General features: G+C 37.5%; 2 protein-coding genes across 2 annotated transcripts in view; one reads left to right on the top strand and one right to left on the bottom strand.

Moving 5' to 3' along the window:
- The window catches only part of LOC117521800 (phosphatase and actin regulator 1-like), a 142,484-nt gene that overhangs the window by 99,636 nt on the left and 25,482 nt on the right, over nucleotides 1-17,366 (bottom strand). The gene's annotated exons all lie outside the window — the stretch shown is intronic.
- Nucleotides 4,889-13,345, top strand: LOC117521799 (zinc finger protein 585A-like). The gene is made up of 7 exons (XM_034183146.1): nucleotides 4,889-4,978; nucleotides 5,107-5,306; nucleotides 7,154-7,255; nucleotides 7,333-7,428; nucleotides 7,546-7,656; nucleotides 10,038-10,161; nucleotides 10,279-13,345. The coding sequence occupies exons 1-7, from the start codon at nucleotides 4,954-4,956 to the stop codon at nucleotides 12,543-12,545; spliced, it is 2,925 nt and encodes a 974-aa protein (XP_034039037.1). The 5' UTR covers nucleotides 4,889-4,953; the 3' UTR covers nucleotides 12,546-13,345.

The following is a 17,366-nucleotide window of genomic DNA, read 5'->3' as shown; positions in this document are numbered from 1 at the left end:
GGATCAAACATCAGTGTTCAGGATTTCCCAAGTGCTGAACTTTGATCCTGAATGATGAAAAGTGGTTGTGATCACCATCCTTTCATTTGATCCCTGGGCTTTGATCCTGATTGGTAACATTTGATCTAGATCCCTTATTCTTGATCCTGGTCACTTAACTTAGATACTGATTGGTAACTGTTTTGATGCTGTAATCCTGAGCAAAGGAAACCCAATCAAACATCAGCACTCAGGACCAAAAATGAATGAATGAATGAATGGATTTATTCGGCACACACACAAATCCGAAAGAACAGAAACATACCAATAATATGAATGTTATATAAACAAGCCTGTGAGTCCGAAAGGGTGTGGGCAGAAGCAAAGCTTATCAACGCCCACCCCTGCTAGAATGAGTCCAACAATTATACAGTCATAACAACATATACACAAATTCACAACACACTACATATCAACACAGACATACACTTCAATATTCAATTACATTTCAATTCATGTATAAGTATGCTATGTATAAAGCGCCAAATCACAACAAACTTGGCCCAAGTCACTCCATATTAACCCTGCTGACCCCCAGAGCAAAAATCAGAGTTCATGAGTGCTGATCTTTAGTCCTGAAGGCTGAGCTTTGATCCCGACTGCTGATCATGGTTCTGATGACTGTCCTTTGATCTTGATCACCAGGCTTTAATCCTGAATGTTACCCCTTGATCCAGATTACTCATCTTTTATCCTGACCTTACATCTTGGATGCTTGAATTTAGATCCTCACTGTGGATTATTTGATCATGTATTCCTTTGATCCTGATCAATATATATATATATATATATATATATATATATATATATATATATATATATATATATATATATATATATATATATATATATATATATGTATATATATATATGAACACACGCATAATAACACATAATACAATAGTCATAAGTAGCAAGCAGCAACGTCTCGCATTATATACAGCATTATGATATTATAAGCAGGTACTGCATTTTACACAGTGGTAAGATTTTCTAGGCAGTGCTTGTGAAAAGTCACTGCACAATCTGGCAACAAGACTGAATCCACGGACGATCCCTCAGCAATACTGCCATCTAGTGGTCTTAAGTAAAAACTAGCAAATCCTGAAATACCTTCATATGGAAATAAAGCATTCTACATATTGTTTGATAAAACTGAAAGTGAACAGTAGGAGAAAACTGAGTTAGAACATTTTGGCCAAGGTATACGTAAAGTTATATCTGCATCTGTATAATGTACAGTGTTTGTTGTTCACTGCACAATTTTTATGTTTATGCATCATCAGACAGAAAACAGATTCCTTACATGTGAAATTCTACTGGACAAAAACAAACAACAACAAAAACCAAAACCAAAACCAAACCTGATTGTAATTATTATAGTTGTGAGTTGGTCGTACATTGGGCTTAATTATTTAAAAAATGTTTTTGGGTCTCGGTCACAACATCCATATAATCCACCTACTCTCAATCATCCGCCAATGGATTTTTTTCTTTTACTTTTTCTTTTTCTTTCAGTTTATGGAGCTGTTGGTGGATCAGTCCACCACCTTGGTTCCCCTCCTCACCTAAACACCAAGTGATTAACTGATTAATTAAAAGATCATCTTGCAGGAGTTATGCTAATTCCAAAAAAAAACAAAAAACAAAACAAAAAAACAACAAACAGAAATTCAGAAAAACAGACATATGTTCTGAATTTCTATTTTCTCAAGGGTCATGTTCTATTTAAAACATTAAAATACACGCAAAAACATATTAAAAAACAAACAATGAAATGTAAGATCAAACTATAAAACTAAGCTAACATTAAGTAAGCTAAGATAAGATACGATAAGATACTCATAACATACGGTAAGATACGAATAAGATACGATATGATGCGATAAGATATGATAAAATAAGATACGAATAAGATACGATATGATAAGACACAGATATGATAAGATACTAATAACATATGATAAGAATGAGATACGATATGATGGGATAAGATATGATAAAATAAGATACAAATATGATATGATACGATAAGATGCGATACTAATAAGATACAATTACATAAGATAAGATAAGATACTAATAACATAAGATAAGATACGAGTACGAATAAGACGATATGATGCAATAAGATATGATCAAATAAAATACAAATAAACTACGATAAGATACAAATAAGATAAGTTAAGATACGTTGATATACTAATAAGATATGATAAGATAAGATGCGATAAAATACGGTAAGATAAGATCAGATAAGATACGAATAAGATAAGTAAAATTTCAACATAAGTAAAACTACAAAACTATGTTACTGGATATGCACGCACGCATGCGCACACACACACGAGTAACCAAAAGTTATAATGTTTTTTTTTTCTTTTTTCTTTTTTTTAAGGGGGAAGGGGGGATTGTTTTGTTTTTTTGCCCCTCTGTTGGGCTATCCTCCAGTCCAGCTGGTGGCGGTAATGCGCAGACTGGTTTACCTGCCTCCAGGAAAGCCAACAGAAGAAGGTGTGTCGGCAGTTTATGGAGCTGTTGGTGGATCAGTCCACCACCTTGGTTCCCCTCCTCACCTAAACACCAAGTGATTAACTGATTAATTAAAAGATCATCTTGCAGGAGTTATGCTAATTCCAAAAAAACAAAACAAAAAAACAAACAAACAGAAATTCAGAAAAACAGACATATGTTCTGAATTTCTATTTTCTCAAGGGTCCTATTTAAAACATTAAAATACACGCAAAAACATATTAAAAAACAAACAATGAAATGTAAGATCAAACTATAAAACTAAGCTAACATTAAGTAAGCTAAGATAAGATACGATAAGATGGTCATAACATACGGTAAGATACGAATAAGATACGATATGATGCGATAAGATATGATAAAATAAGATACGATATGATAAGACACAGATACGATAAGATACTAATAAGATAAGATACTAATAACATATGATAAGAATGAGATACGATATGATGGGATAAGATATGATAAAATAAGATCCAAATATGATATGATACGATAAGATGCGATACTAATAAGATACAATTACATAAGATAAGATAAGATACTAATAACATAAGATACGAGTACGAATAAGACATATGATGCAATAAGATATGATCAAATAAAATACAAATAAACTACGATAAGATACAAATAAGATAAGTTAAGATACGTTGATATACTAATAAGATATGATAAGATAAGATACTAATAACATATGATAAAATAAGATACGATATGATAAGACACAGATACAATAAGATACTAATAAGATAAGATACTAATAACATATGATAAGAATGAGATATGATATGATGGGATAAGATATGATAAAATAAGATACAAATATGATATGATACGATAAGATGCGATACTAATAAGATACAATTACATAAGATAAGATAAGATACTAATAACATAAGATACGAGTACGAATAAGACATGATATGATGCAATAAGATATGATCAAATAAAATACAAATAAACTACGATAAGATACAAATAAGATAAGTTAAGATATGTTGATATACTAATAAGATATGATAAGATGTGATAAAATACGGTAAGATAAGATCAGATAAGATACGAATAAGATAAGTAAAATTTCAACATAAGTAAAACTACAAAACTATGTTACTGGATATGCACGCACGCATGCGCACACACACACACGAGTAACCAAAAGTTATAATTTTTTTTTTTTTAAGGGGGAAGGGGGGGATTGTTTTGGTTTTTTGCCCCTCTGTCGGGCTATCCTCCAGTCCAGCTGGTGGCGGTAATGCGCAGACTGGTTTACCTGCCTCCAGGAAAGCCAACAGAAGAAGGTGTGTCGGCAGTTTATGGAGCTGTTGGTGGATCAGTCCACCATCTTGGTTCCCCTCCTCACCTAAACACCAAGTGATTAACTGATTAATTAAAAGATCATCTTGCAGGAGTTATGCTAATTCCAAAAAAAAAAAAAAAAAAAAAAAAAAAAAAAAAAAAAAAAAAAAAAAAACAGAAATTCAGAAAAACAGACATATGTTCTGAATTTCTATTTTCTCAAGGGTCCTATTTAAAACATTAAAATACACGCAAAAACATATTAAAAAACAAACAATGAAATGTAAGATTAAACTATAAAACTAAGCTAACATTAAGTAAGCTAAGATAAGATATGATAAGATGCTCATAACATACGGTAAGATACGAATAAGATACGATATGATAAGACACAGATACGATAAGATACTAATAAGATAAGATACTAATAACATATGATAAGAATGAGATACGATATGATGCGATACGATATGATAAAATAAGATACAAATATGATATGATACGATAAGATGCGATACTAATAAGATACAATTACATAAGATAAGATACTAATAACATAAGATAAGATACGAGTACGAATAAGACATGATATGATGCAATAAGATATGATCAAATAAAATACAAATAAGCTACAATAAGATACAAATAAGATAAGTTAAGATACGTTGATATACTAATAAGATATGATAAGATGCGATAAAATACGGTAAGATAAGATCAGATAAGATACGAATAAGATAAGTAAAATTTTAACATAAGTAAAACTACAAAACTATGTTACTGGATATGCACGCACGCATGCGCACACACACACACGAGTAACCAAAAGTTATAATGTTTTTTTTCGTTGTTTTTTTTTTAGGGGGAAGGGGGGGGATTGTTTTGTTTTTTTGCCCCTCTGTCGGGCTATCCTCCAGTCCCGCTGGTGGCGGTAATGCGCAGACTGGTTTACCTGCCTCCAGGAAAGCCAACAGAAGAAGGTGTGTCGGCAGATTTGGCAACGCCGCTTTGCGGCCGTGATGATATTAACAAACGACCAGCTGCACAACTGAATTCGCTTTTCCTTTTATCGTCAACATGAGTACAAAAGCATCAGACCATGGTGAGTGTTTTATTGTCAGCTAAGGGCATACATAAGGAAATACTCATTTGAACGTGTCGTTTTAATTGTAGCGTTAGCGTTGTTATAAATGTATCTGGGTTTTTGTTTGTTTATGTGTGTGTCCTCAGGTTGTCTTCCTCTGTCCTCGCTCCGGCTGATTGTGTCTCCTCTGCAGCTCATGTGTGCAGCTTTGTGGGACATTGTGAAGCAGGGAGCTGTGATGTATTACGGTTTATTGGAGGACTTTTTTAGCACGGTGTTGGAAGCGGAGCCAGAGCTGCTCGCTGACACTGAGAAAGTCCAGCTCCTTATGGGCCTGCGTGCCAGAGTAACTATTTGTCATCTACATTACATTCGATATGTCAGAATATGATTAAAAATATACCAAAAATATGCAGCGATCAGTTGGTTCACTGATGATAATGTTGCCAGCTCTCGCGATCGAAATAAGCAGCAGCAGCTTCAAAAACAAGCCCATCATGGTTGTGTTTATTGTATTGTGAATTGCTGTTACTCTCTCAATGCCAATAATAGTAATGTTTAAAATTTACAATGGCTGGTGGAGGCAACATTAGTATTTGCAGGGATGTCATGATCCGATTGCAGCAACATCAGGTGGCTGTTAATGCTCGTTACAAATACATGCCATTTGGTCACTTTTCAAAGCCCTGAAATGAACCACTGTCGACTTGCTTTTGTCTACATGACGTTCTTCTGATCGCTGCACTGCGATCAGAAAAATGGCATGTATCTAGGACAAGACAAAGGCAAGGTAGAGACAAAACAAAACCAGCTGATTTCTATTGAAAAGCATAGCCTGAGTGTGTTTTCACCGAGCTGTCACGCATTTGTGTGAAAATACCAATTTACAATAGATTTTTGCCAGATGTGACGTATTCCTGGCCGTGAAAATTTAAGTAACGATTGACATAGTACCGTATTTCACCACTTTGCACAGCATCCAATAAGAAACTGCCATGATTACAGTTAGATAAAGCCTCCATGCTGTAAAGGAGGCAACTGATTGTCATGCATGCTCAAACCCTATGTTTAAAAACTAGGGTTACACATGAACTGTGATTACGGGTACCATAAATAACAATAATGGGTAATTAATGTCATTTGCAGTTTGTGTACAGTACCATTCAATAGCAGCTACCTTTTTAAATTGATGGTACTGGCTTGATAAAACACGCCTCCCACAGATCATGCTGCATTCAAAATCCTCGGAAGGTTGGAGATTCTGACCTCTAGCTCGGGGAAAATGCCTTGAACACTCTGTTGGGTCTGAATTTTCACTCGAAAACTTGAGAAAATTGAGCAGTCTGTGGTATCCAAGTTGATGTCACAGCCACGGCACGTTACAAATGTTGAGAATGCATATTTAAAATAACTTTTGTAACATGACATTCCTGCTATATAATATATTCGCATTCTGTTTCTAATTAATTGTTTCCATCACTACAAATTAGCAAAAAACGTTGTAGATGATTTCTTTTCACCCAAAAGATAATGTTAGCCTGGCTCTACAGTGATAGGCTGCTAGTCGATCTGTATTTGTCTCCGAGGTAAACTCATGAAAGCACTTTTTCAAGAAGTTTTTTTTTTTTTTATGTCTGGCCTTTCCGAGCTTCTGAGGGTTATGAACACAGCATTAGTCTGAGTACTGCTTCGTAAGTGCTGTGCTGATGGAGCTAAGTACCACCACACAATCAGTACTTTCTTCTAGCTCATCAGCAGAACAGCGGTGCTTCAGTTCTAACGCGCACCAACTCTATTTCTAAAAGATAACGCATGTTTTATACTTCTTACCAGCTAATCAGGTAGTGCTTTTCACAAGTTTTTTTCTCATTCTCTGTATTTTCCTCATGCCAAGAAGCACTGTGCTGTACCTCTGACCCCTCGTTCTATTAGGTTTGAATTATAGCACATATCTGGCTGACAGGGCAGAGTAAATTATTTTATTACTGATTTTAGTTTTGCTATATTTTCATGTTGTACTTGCAATGCAGTGAACAGTCTGTCATTTAAGGTCCTCCAGGCAGAAACCTCTTCTTTTTTGTGTTTGTTGCTTCTGTTGTGCTGTGGCTCTTTGCAAAGTGACAAATGTGACGATATCGATACAATAATTTATTTCAGTGCTGTACGTTGTTTGACATTTTAATGTATCAACAGGTGGTGGTGGAGTTGTGCCGCAGTAATGAGTTCATCAGGTCAGAGACCATCGAGCCTCATTTAGCCAGAATGAATGCCTACGTTAGTGCACAGGATAAGGAGGTAGGGCCATTGGTGAAACGCCATCACCCTGCATTTCATTTAAATGAACTTATGTGGTTTTTAATTCACTTTTTAAGGCTTCCAGTTCTGAGGTGACGGCAACAATAGTGAACTTCTTAAAGCTTGTTCACACTCTCTTGGATGATCCATGTCAGAGGTATATGTTTTATGAGGTAGGCTGGCTGGTACTACGTGTGAATAAATGTTCCTTAGATGGAGTGATATGAATGTATTTATTTATTGTGGATTTTTTTTGTGGAATTTAAAATCTAGCTTTCTTTGCCCTTCAGAAAATGTTCCCCTCACTATTTGGCCCCAAATATGACTCGGCCCTGCAGGCTCTAACAAAGAAATTTGTCTTCAATCTGCAGCATCTGTTACCAGTTCCCGACCTTGAACAAGTAGGTACCTGATGGTGCAGCAGTCTGGTGCCATTCAAAATTTGGGGTTTAAAAATTATTGTTGAGCGTGTTGATTGCAAATTTATTACACCTGTATGCAGTAACATTGGGGTGTTCCATTGTTTTTGCGTGTGTGTGTGTGTGTGTGCCTCAACATAATTAAACATTCAACATACAGTACAAGTCAAAGTTTTGGATTCCATATCATGAAGCAGATGAGAGTCTAGGAGGATAGCATCCCCAGTCCAACACTGGTTACTTCACCAACCAGTGCTGGTACCTATTTATGGCTGGGTTGACTGGTACAATGCAGATAAGATAAACTTTATTGATCCCACAGTGGGGAAAATCACTTGTTGCAGCAGCAGGAGGAGTCATACAATAGTAAAGAAAAATAAAAATATTTACATTAAAGAAAGGTGACTAAAGTATATTGCAATATGGTGGGTGCATAAATACTGATGTGAACAGATTGTCAAAAATAAACTATAATTGACTATAAGTATGTATATCTATAGTCAAATTGTTGCACAGGATAAATTGCACAGTTGTGCATGTAATGAAGCACACAATTTATGTCAGCTTAGCTAACTGTCAACTGTCTTGTACAAAGACACAGACAGTAGTGGGGTTCATGAACCAGCAGTCATTTCATATTTATGCAGAAGTTCACTGTTTGGTAGCAAATTGAAGCTTAAAGCCTCAGTAACAGTTTTAGTCTGAGTGGACAGTGACAAAATATAATATTGTAACTGTCATATGCAGTGGTGGGTACTGTTCTGTTAATCCACTAACCGCTAATTAGCGAAGCTAACTTTGAAAACCATTAGCGGTCCAATTAACTTCCGCTAAATTTAGTCCTGATAATGTTTAGACCACTAATATCTTTATGTGGGCATAGTGAATAAAGCTTAACAGTTACAAACATGTTTCAAGCCTGAAATCATACATTTTAGTTCCTGCCTGTTATGTGTTTTGTTGCAGACAGACAGCTATGAAAAGTAGAGCTCAATCCTCTGCCAGCAGAGGAGAGCTGGCTCCCAGAGACAAAACAAGAGAAGAAAAAAAAAAAAAATCATTTTCACAGCCATACGGTCGTGCAGAGTTGTCAGAGGAGTCATGCACAGTAAGGCAGATTTGACTTGTCGTTAAAATTTTACACAAACTAATTCCGGACAGGTTGTTGAAATTAACATCACCTCTGTTGTTTTTAAAAAGTGAAAATATCAGCTGTATGTTTTAGCTTTAAAGTAATGCACTAATTTTGAAGGTTTTAGTGTTTACAGACACACATGTCAAAAGGCATTATGGGAAAATGGAGCTTCCTGTTGTCAGTGGTTGGTCAGTTTATAAAAACAGCACACAAGTTACTGTAACGTGTGTGTGTGTTGTTTTTTTTTACAAATAAATCTTTATTTGTAAATATGTCATTTTTTTTCATTTGTAAAAAAGGCAATTTGAAAATTCTAAGTGATTCAGCACGTATAGCAAATGTGTGGCAATTGGTATTCACACTCCCATCCAGTAGATGGCAGTGTTCATGGCAGTGTGAATACCAACTGCCACACTTAACAAGCAGAAGTTTCAGTTTTCAAATTAAAAATAATAATAAAAATAATGCCTTTTAATATACTCAGAAGTATCAGTAGCTGCCAGTGTACTGGAGTCAGTACTAAAAGTTATCGGTTTAGCTTTTAGCTGTAACTTCCGCTAATTTTTTATTGGTTTATTGGTTTAGCTTTATAAAAGTTAACTTTTCAGTTAGCGGATTAACGGTTATTGAAGCTAACTTTTTGGTTAGCTGTGCCCACCACTGGTCATATGATGATGATAATAGTAATAATAGCTTTGTGTTGGTTTCAAAAAAATCTTTTTTTTGCATCAATCTATAATAATCTATAAACTGTAAATTAACCACACTTGAACAACTGCTTATCCCACTGAGCTACCTGCTCTGTGTTTCATCTGAAATCCATGAGATTTTGAGCATTTTGCAAAGACTGACACTAAGTGGCTCTGGCTAAGCATTGCTGTTTTGAAGTATTGGGAATGAAACAGAATTGGTTACCTGTATTTTCTTTCAGTGTGTCAGTATTGTGTGAACAGGATAATCCACACACTATTACGCTTTAATTTCTTGGGATTTCTCTGAGTATTAAAAGAAGAGGCTTCTCTTCTGAAGATTGATGAGGTCTGAAGATTGATGGAGTGGTTCAAGACTACTTGTAGATTATGCTGTTAATAAACCACAAGTCCCCAGTTGTGTTGCTGTCTGAACTGACAAGACGTTTTATTATCATTGCTAGTGGTGGTTGAGTAAAATGATCATGGAATGTAATAATAGCTGCTTTTTGATTTACACCGTTTTGCATCCTCTGCAGACTCGCCTTTGGCTCAGTCTCTCTCCTTCCATCTTGAAGGAGTGCGTGGAGTTGACTAATCAGCCTGAGCTGCTGAAAAAAATTATCCATCATCACAAGTGTCACAGGCATGAAGTTTCTCAAGGTAGTACTTTTGGAATTTTAACTCAAATTCTAATTCTATTTTTTATTTATTTATTCATTCATTCATTCAGTTTCAGATATTGGAAAAGGCATAACTTTTTTTGGTCAAATTTTCTAGCTCTATCTGACCCTGATGACGACTGCATCCTTTCAAGCCTGTCCTATACTCTTCCAAACGTAGACGACAGCAAAGACACAGTTGTCGTATCTGTGTCTGTCCCTGAAGATGCGCACAGAGGTAACTCATTGGAAAGTGGGACAGGTGTGGAAGGAGGACACTTTGAAGAGGTCCATCCAGAAATTCCAAAAAAGGAAGACTGTGGAAAGCAAAATGTTGATCCAATGGAAGATCAGGGAGCCTCTGTCGAAGTAATACTTCCTCCTGATGAGAGTGATTCCTACCCTTTGGAAAGTGGTAGTAAGTCATCCCCGAAAGGATTCAAGCATCTCTTTGGTGGCCAGAATTTAGATTGCCTTAACAAATTAAAGAAGCACAAGGTGTTTGAAAAAGAGTGCTCGATGAAGAGACTGAACAGACGAGATTGCACCAACCAAAGTAGCTTTTTCGAGAGGATAAATCTGCACCCTAAAACACAGACTACCACAGAGGCAGTTTGTAGCCGAAGTGACAATGACATCCCATCTTTGGCAAATACCTCCACTGATAATATCTCATCTGAGGTTCATAAAAACCTGGACCAGTCTAATGATGACAGTCTTGTTTGCTCCCTTTGTGGCAAAGTTTACACCTACCAAAAGAATTTCGACAAACACCAGAAGACTTGTGCGGCTAGTAGCAAAGGAAGGAAGTGGGCAGACTCCCATTCTTCCATGAGCTTACCCCAACAGTCCAATCCAGGACCTGTTGAGATGACAAAAGAGTCTCTTCTCTTCTTCTCAAATGAAGCTGATTCATATGATTCATCGGAAAAAATGTCTAAAAAAAGCAGCCGTCTTAAAACATGTTCTGCGTGCGGTCAAACTTTTACTTGTGCCAGTGACTTGACAAGTCACACAAGAACTCACACTGAGCCAAGTGCTTTCATTTGTCCTTGTGGAAACAACTTTTCCCACTACGAAGACTGCAAGAGACACCAGGAAAGCAAGTGCAAGGCTTTTGAACATCGACACGCAAACAAAGAATTACCTCAGGAGAATGTTTCAGATGTCGCAAACAAACGGAGCGAGGAGACTTTGGCCTCTTCGAGCGCTGCAGAATGGTCTCCATCAAACCCAGATGCGCCTCTGAACTCTCAACGTGTGCATGTTCATAAATCACCTCTAACATGTCAGCAGTGTGGCCAGAGCTTCATTTACAGCAAAAGCTTTGAGAAGCATCGGAGTAAATGTTCCCAAAACCTTATTCACAGAAGGCGAACTAACAATTACAGGCACGTTATAAAAGACTCCAAATGTTTTATCGTTGGGTGTGATTTCAGAACCAGCGACAATACGCATGAGAACACTCCTGAGACGAAGGAAGGCAAAACCGCAATCTCTGCAGGCTGCACCAGCGACAGCAGAAAACTTGACGTCATTAAGTGCACGATGTGTAAAAAGAACATCTCGGGACTCATGAAGCTGAAAAAGCACTATTTTCGGGCACATGAAATTCGAGGCTCGTACCCGTGTTCTCTATGCAACACGGCATTCGTGAAGTTGTCGGAATTGATCCGACATCAGCAGAACAAAAATCTGTACCAGTGCACCACCTGTAAGAAGTGTTTCACAAAACCGCGGCGCCTATTTCAGCATGAAAAAAGTCACACCACCACTGTACCGCCATGCACCTGCGAAACGTGTGGACAGAGTTTTAGATCTCTCCCGTATCTGATTTTACATCAGCGCAAGCATAAACAACAAGCGTCTGGTACTCAGAGCGGACCCAGTGATTGTTCCTACTGTGGCAAACAGTTCAGCAGTCTTCAGTGCCTGAAAGCGCACATGGTGAGGCACACGGGCGGATACCCGTGTCAGATCTGTGGGCAGAAATTCTACCAAAAAACATACCTTAAATGGCATCTGTATAAGCACGCGGGACAGGATCCATACCTGTGTGACACATGTGGGAAAGGTTGGCCCAGCGCGGCCCAGCTCAAAGTTCATATGGTTAAACATTCAGAAGAAAGGCCATATAAGTGTGAAGACTGCGGCGTGTCTTACAAGCGCCAATCACACGTGTTGGCGCACCGTAGAGCTAAGCATATCGGCTTGCGCCCATTTGTGTGTGAAGTTTGCAACAAAGCCTACAGGTTAAATGGCGAGCTGAAGAGACACATGATGGTGCACACAGGAGAAAGGCCTTTTTCTTGTCCCATATGCAGCAAAACCTTTACAAGGAAATCTCGTCTTCAGGAACACAGAGAGAAGGCTTGTTTGAACTAGCAGAGCCTGAAGACAATTTTAGTAGCATTTAAGGTGACTAAACACTTACAATCCAGCCTCTGTATACTATGGCTCATACAAAAATGCGTGGTAGCCATCCCAGGGTGGCAGCTATAGCCAGGCAGGGGTCAAAATTTAAAATGTTCCAATCATATTGCGAAATATACCACTTTGTCGATCATAAAGATGAATGTTATGGGGTAAAAAACACAAAAAAGGTGAGGGGTCCATTTCAGTATGTACAGGGGTCAAAAGTCAAAGCTGCTCCAATTTTGGTTAAACATGATATGAATTATTGGTTTCGCCAATAGGATTAATAAATTGAATAGTTTTGACCATGTTAAATGCTTGGGCTCCAAAGTAAAGATCAAACAAGGTCAACAACCATTATGACTATGATGTGTGTTATTACTTAATGTGATAGTATAATAGGTAGTGCAGACTATGTCTTTTTTAAAACCCTGTGAAGTCAAGCAGTTTGATTTTTAACTTTTGTCCCCTCTACAAACTCTTGTTTTTAGCCTGTAATTCCATAACATTCAATCATAGATAGTCCAAACTATACCTTTTTGGAATCTTTTTGTTCAGACAAATAATGTGGTATTGTTTTCAATATGATTTGAGCATTTTTATATGTTATCTTCTGTTTTATCCCTCACTGATTCCTACCTGGTTATATTTGCCACCATTCATTTTTATGAAGGCCATTGTATACAGAGGTTTGATTATATATGGTGTTTAGTCCCCTTATATTAAGTAGTAAAGAAAACCTGTATGGTCCATGGACTATACCATGTTGGAGTTTCAGTGTTTAACAAAAGTTTGTGACTTTCTTCATTGTGTTCCGTTACAAGATGCATACTGTACGTGTTTGTTCAATATCAACTCCGCAGTGAGTGTGTGTTAGATATGTAAATAAAATCTAGAAAATACAGTGAAGTATTTTGAATGATTTTCAGTCAAATGTGAAGTTTTTCCAATTCACTTTGTCAGTTCTTATAGAAACGTGCTGACAGCCAAAGCCTACGGTATTCTTCAAATTAACCAAAATTCATAACAAGTGGCATGCTTCTATCCCATGCTTATGTGAAGCCTTAGTAATACATAAAAGTATGAAAGCATATACATGTAATTAAAATGTCTCAATTTAAGCAGGTGTGACTTACTAGTTTTGACCGACCTAGTTTTATGCTGGCTTGGTGGTTAGCACTGGTGCCTCACATATGGTACCCATAATGAACATTTAAATGTTGAAGTTCTTTGAACTCTCACAGGATGGTGGAGCAGAAATCTGAACAGTAAAGGGCCTAAAGTGCAGAGTTGATATTTGTGTGCATTTTCTAAATCCTGTCACGGTTATCAGCTGTTCCTCCACCAGAGGGCAGTGGTGCTCCAGCATCCACTTTACTGTATACAGTCAAATACATTTCATCAATAAGATGATGAAATTATACCGACTACTAGAAAATAAAGACATACTTTATGGAATCGGTGATAGGATATAATGTATATTGGTTGTATTAACATAGTTTCCTGTGATGGTTATCCTTTCATCTTTTTGATTACTAATTTAATCTTAAAATTTTCACGTTTTATCATTGTTGCCAGATGCATTGATTATAAGTGAGTCCTTAAAAAAAATAATAATTGTGCATGTTGTGATTCAAATACATCTCCAGAATGCAAATGCTTACTGTACACCCTGGAGAAATACATATTTTATTTAACCAGGTTAGTCCCATTGAGATCAAGACCTCTTTTGCAAGGGAGACCTGGACAATTATAAAGTTTTCTATTTGCCTAACCTGCATGTCTTTAAATGTGGGAGGAAACCCAAACACGGGGAGAACATGCAAACTCCACACAGAAAGGTCACAGGTGGGAATTGAACCCATGATCTTCTTGCTCCGAGGCAACAGTGCTAACCACTAAGCTAACTCCTAGTTGGCCAATTTTAATGAAACTTCAAGCAGTGGTAACAAACTGTATGAAGATGTGAAAGAAGGAAGATAACTGTGTGTGTGTGTGTGTGTGTGTGTGTGTGTGTGTGTGTGTGTGTGTGTTAGTTAACTGATGCTTCAGATGATAATGACCTCAAAAGTGCAAATTCTAAACCGCTTCCTGGATGTCAGTGAAATGTAACGTAATGCCTAAAGGAAAAATAATTCTGGCCCGATGCCTTCAAGGGGAAGCAATTGGACTATTTTAATTTTTAAATTTTGGTTTTGTTTGTCTATTATTTTAAACAGATTGTTTTTGTAATTGGGCCACTTTGTCTTGATTTGTGTACATCCTTGTCCCACCCCCACCCTTCTCTCTGCACACAGCTAACAGAGGAATTAATTGTGATTAATGATGCAATAATGTGAAAAAGAAAACTTAAAGTGACATCCATCCATCTTCTCCAGAAGCAAGCTACAGATGAGAAGTGGTGTGAAAGTGGCACTAACTGGTCAGTTTTCATTCAGTCAAACCTATGCTGGGGGAACAAAACACATATTCTGTACAGGACATATTGCTGCATTGTCTTTATTTGATTGTTGGTTCTTTGTTGTTTTGATGATCCGGCACAATACAGATTGTAATCCACAGTGCTCAAGAATCACCAATTAAACCCCTGGAGGATAAACACAGGAATCACCCTGTCTGTACGCGCAACTCCAAAACTGGTTGATGGACTTCAAAGAAATTTCGCACATGAAGATATACAGGAAGGAAGTGAATTCCAGTCTGACATCTTTAAGGGGAGATATCGGACTTTTGTTAAAATATATATACAATATCTGTCAATTACATGCATAAAGAGACTTGTTGGCCTCTTCAGTACAGCTGTTGACTAGTTTGTTGAACCAGATATTTCATAATGATTTAGAATACAATAACCAACTAGTTGTGCCAAGCAAGAGGAGCTTACTCACAGATCTCTACCTTCTATTGGTTTCAGGGTTGGCATAGTGGATCCACTATGGATTTGCAAATTCATTTGGCACAGCCATTTCTGGCTGTAGATGGGTGGAAAATGGGCAGGATGTGTTTTAAGCCCTGTACCTTCTTTTGGGAACAATCAAGAGTGCTAACTGCTACATACACAGCTGAGCAGCCCTTTGACTGACAGGATAATTGTGGGTTATTTTTAAAAGGTAAATACTTTTTTTTTTTATGCCACAGAGGCAAACTACATGCTTTACATTTAAATATCTTTTTTTTCATGGAATATGAAACAAATGTAACGATCAAAAGCCCCACTTGATGGCTGCCATCTACTTCAGATTACAGGACATGTCGCATGTTACTTAATGTGCCATTCAACAACACAACAAAATGTGATTGTGTACGTCTGTTTGTGCACGTGGTCACAATCAGTGGTCGCTGATGTATTTTAATGATAATTAAACCTTAGCAGGTGCATTTCCCAAAAACAAAGTATCTTGCCTTCACAAATCTGGTCATCGGTGTATTTCAGGCTCTGATGGAATGAGCAGACAAACGGAGTCCTGGTGTGCACGCGCCTCACGTCACGTCCTGCAGTCTGCCACTGCAGACAGCATTCTGCTGTGACAGTTTTTCGTTTGCCAGTGTTGCCGACCAAATGGCCCCCCCTCTAAAAATCGGTCTGCCCCACCTTCACTGCGCATGCGTCGTTTCTTAGCGTCAGCAGCAATTCACCGATTATCACCTCATTTCTGCTTCAAACTGCACTCCATCTATCTGCTGTATGAGCATGTAATCCATGAAAGAGTACAAAAAGAACGTGACTTTTTGACCCCTTAGAATAGGTCAAGGTTACCCATCTTTGAACTTGTCCAAGGTCTGTGTCCCAAGATAGATAACTTTATTAATCCCTGAAGGGAAATTTCAGTCTCTCATGGCAGCCAGGTACCTCAGAAAGATAAAAAATACAATCAATCAGAATAAAAATACAAACAACTAATACGAAAAACAGGTAGAAACACATATGTGCAACAGGTAAATAGTATAGGCATGCTCCCTGTGAATTTGAAGACCCTGGCAGTAACAGGACTGGACTTGGCTGAGCACAGACGGACGGACGTAAAGTCTTCGCGGTACCCGGTGGCCGTATTTTGGCCTCTGGGTAATAACTAAATCATAAGCTCTGATGACCAGGTTGTGATAAATATTGGAGCGCTGTGATGCACTGAACAGTCTGAACATCCATCACGTTATAGCTACTTCTGTTGTGTTGTGGAGCTTCGCTAATCATTTTTGTGTTTGTGTGGATTTGAAGCAGATGCTGCATAGGGGATTGAATTTGGGATTTTAAGTTTCATATGGAAAAAACAAAAAGAAAGTGAAAGTCCAAGTGCATGATGTGACATAGGTTATATTTGTTGGTGTTCTGTGTGTGTCAGTGCCCCCCACCATATGCAAGACAACAAATTGTTGTTGATTTGATGTAGAAGTTTTTCTGCTTTTGCTCGTGGTGTCTTAATTTGGAAGCACTGTGGGCCCCTGTCAGCTTTTACAGAGACAGAAATGAATCTCACTCTTAGCAATTCCAGAACTAAAGTGCTCTTAAGCAAGGTACTTAATGCCCAAATTGCTCCTAACATGTAGCTGAATGCTCCCAACACTGGTTTCTGAATGTGAAGCACAATAAAACACTTTGGATGATTAAAACCTTGTGGATGCACACGCAGTTTAGTCACTTCTGCTTAGTTAACCTATTCCACATTCCTCGATAGCCAGAGACGGTCAACAGAGTAAAGCATACAGTTGCAATGACAGTCCACTGGGGAGGCTCAGAGACCGTGAATCTGCTACAAATCATGAATTATTCGCAAACCATTAATGATAATTATG

The sequence above is a fragment of the Thalassophryne amazonica genome, chromosome 12, assembly GCF_902500255.1.
Source record: "Thalassophryne amazonica chromosome 12, fThaAma1.1, whole genome shotgun sequence".
Taxonomy (NCBI): Eukaryota; Metazoa; Chordata; class Actinopteri; order Batrachoidiformes; family Batrachoididae; genus Thalassophryne; species Thalassophryne amazonica.
Note: the sequence above shows the minus strand (reverse complement) of the source record. Positions and strands in the feature narration are given on the sequence as shown.

Coding starts and splice junctions, on each gene's coding strand:
- LOC117521799 (XM_034183146.1), top strand. CDS start 4,954: ATGAGTACAAAAGCATCAGACCATG. Junction 5,307..7,153: donor TTATGGGCCTGCGTGCCAGA/GTAACTATTTGT, acceptor ATGTATCAACAG/GTGGTGGTGGAGTTGTGCCG. Junction 7,657..10,037: donor CAGTTCCCGACCTTGAACAA/GTAGGTACCTGA, acceptor CATCCTCTGCAG/ACTCGCCTTTGGCTCAGTCT.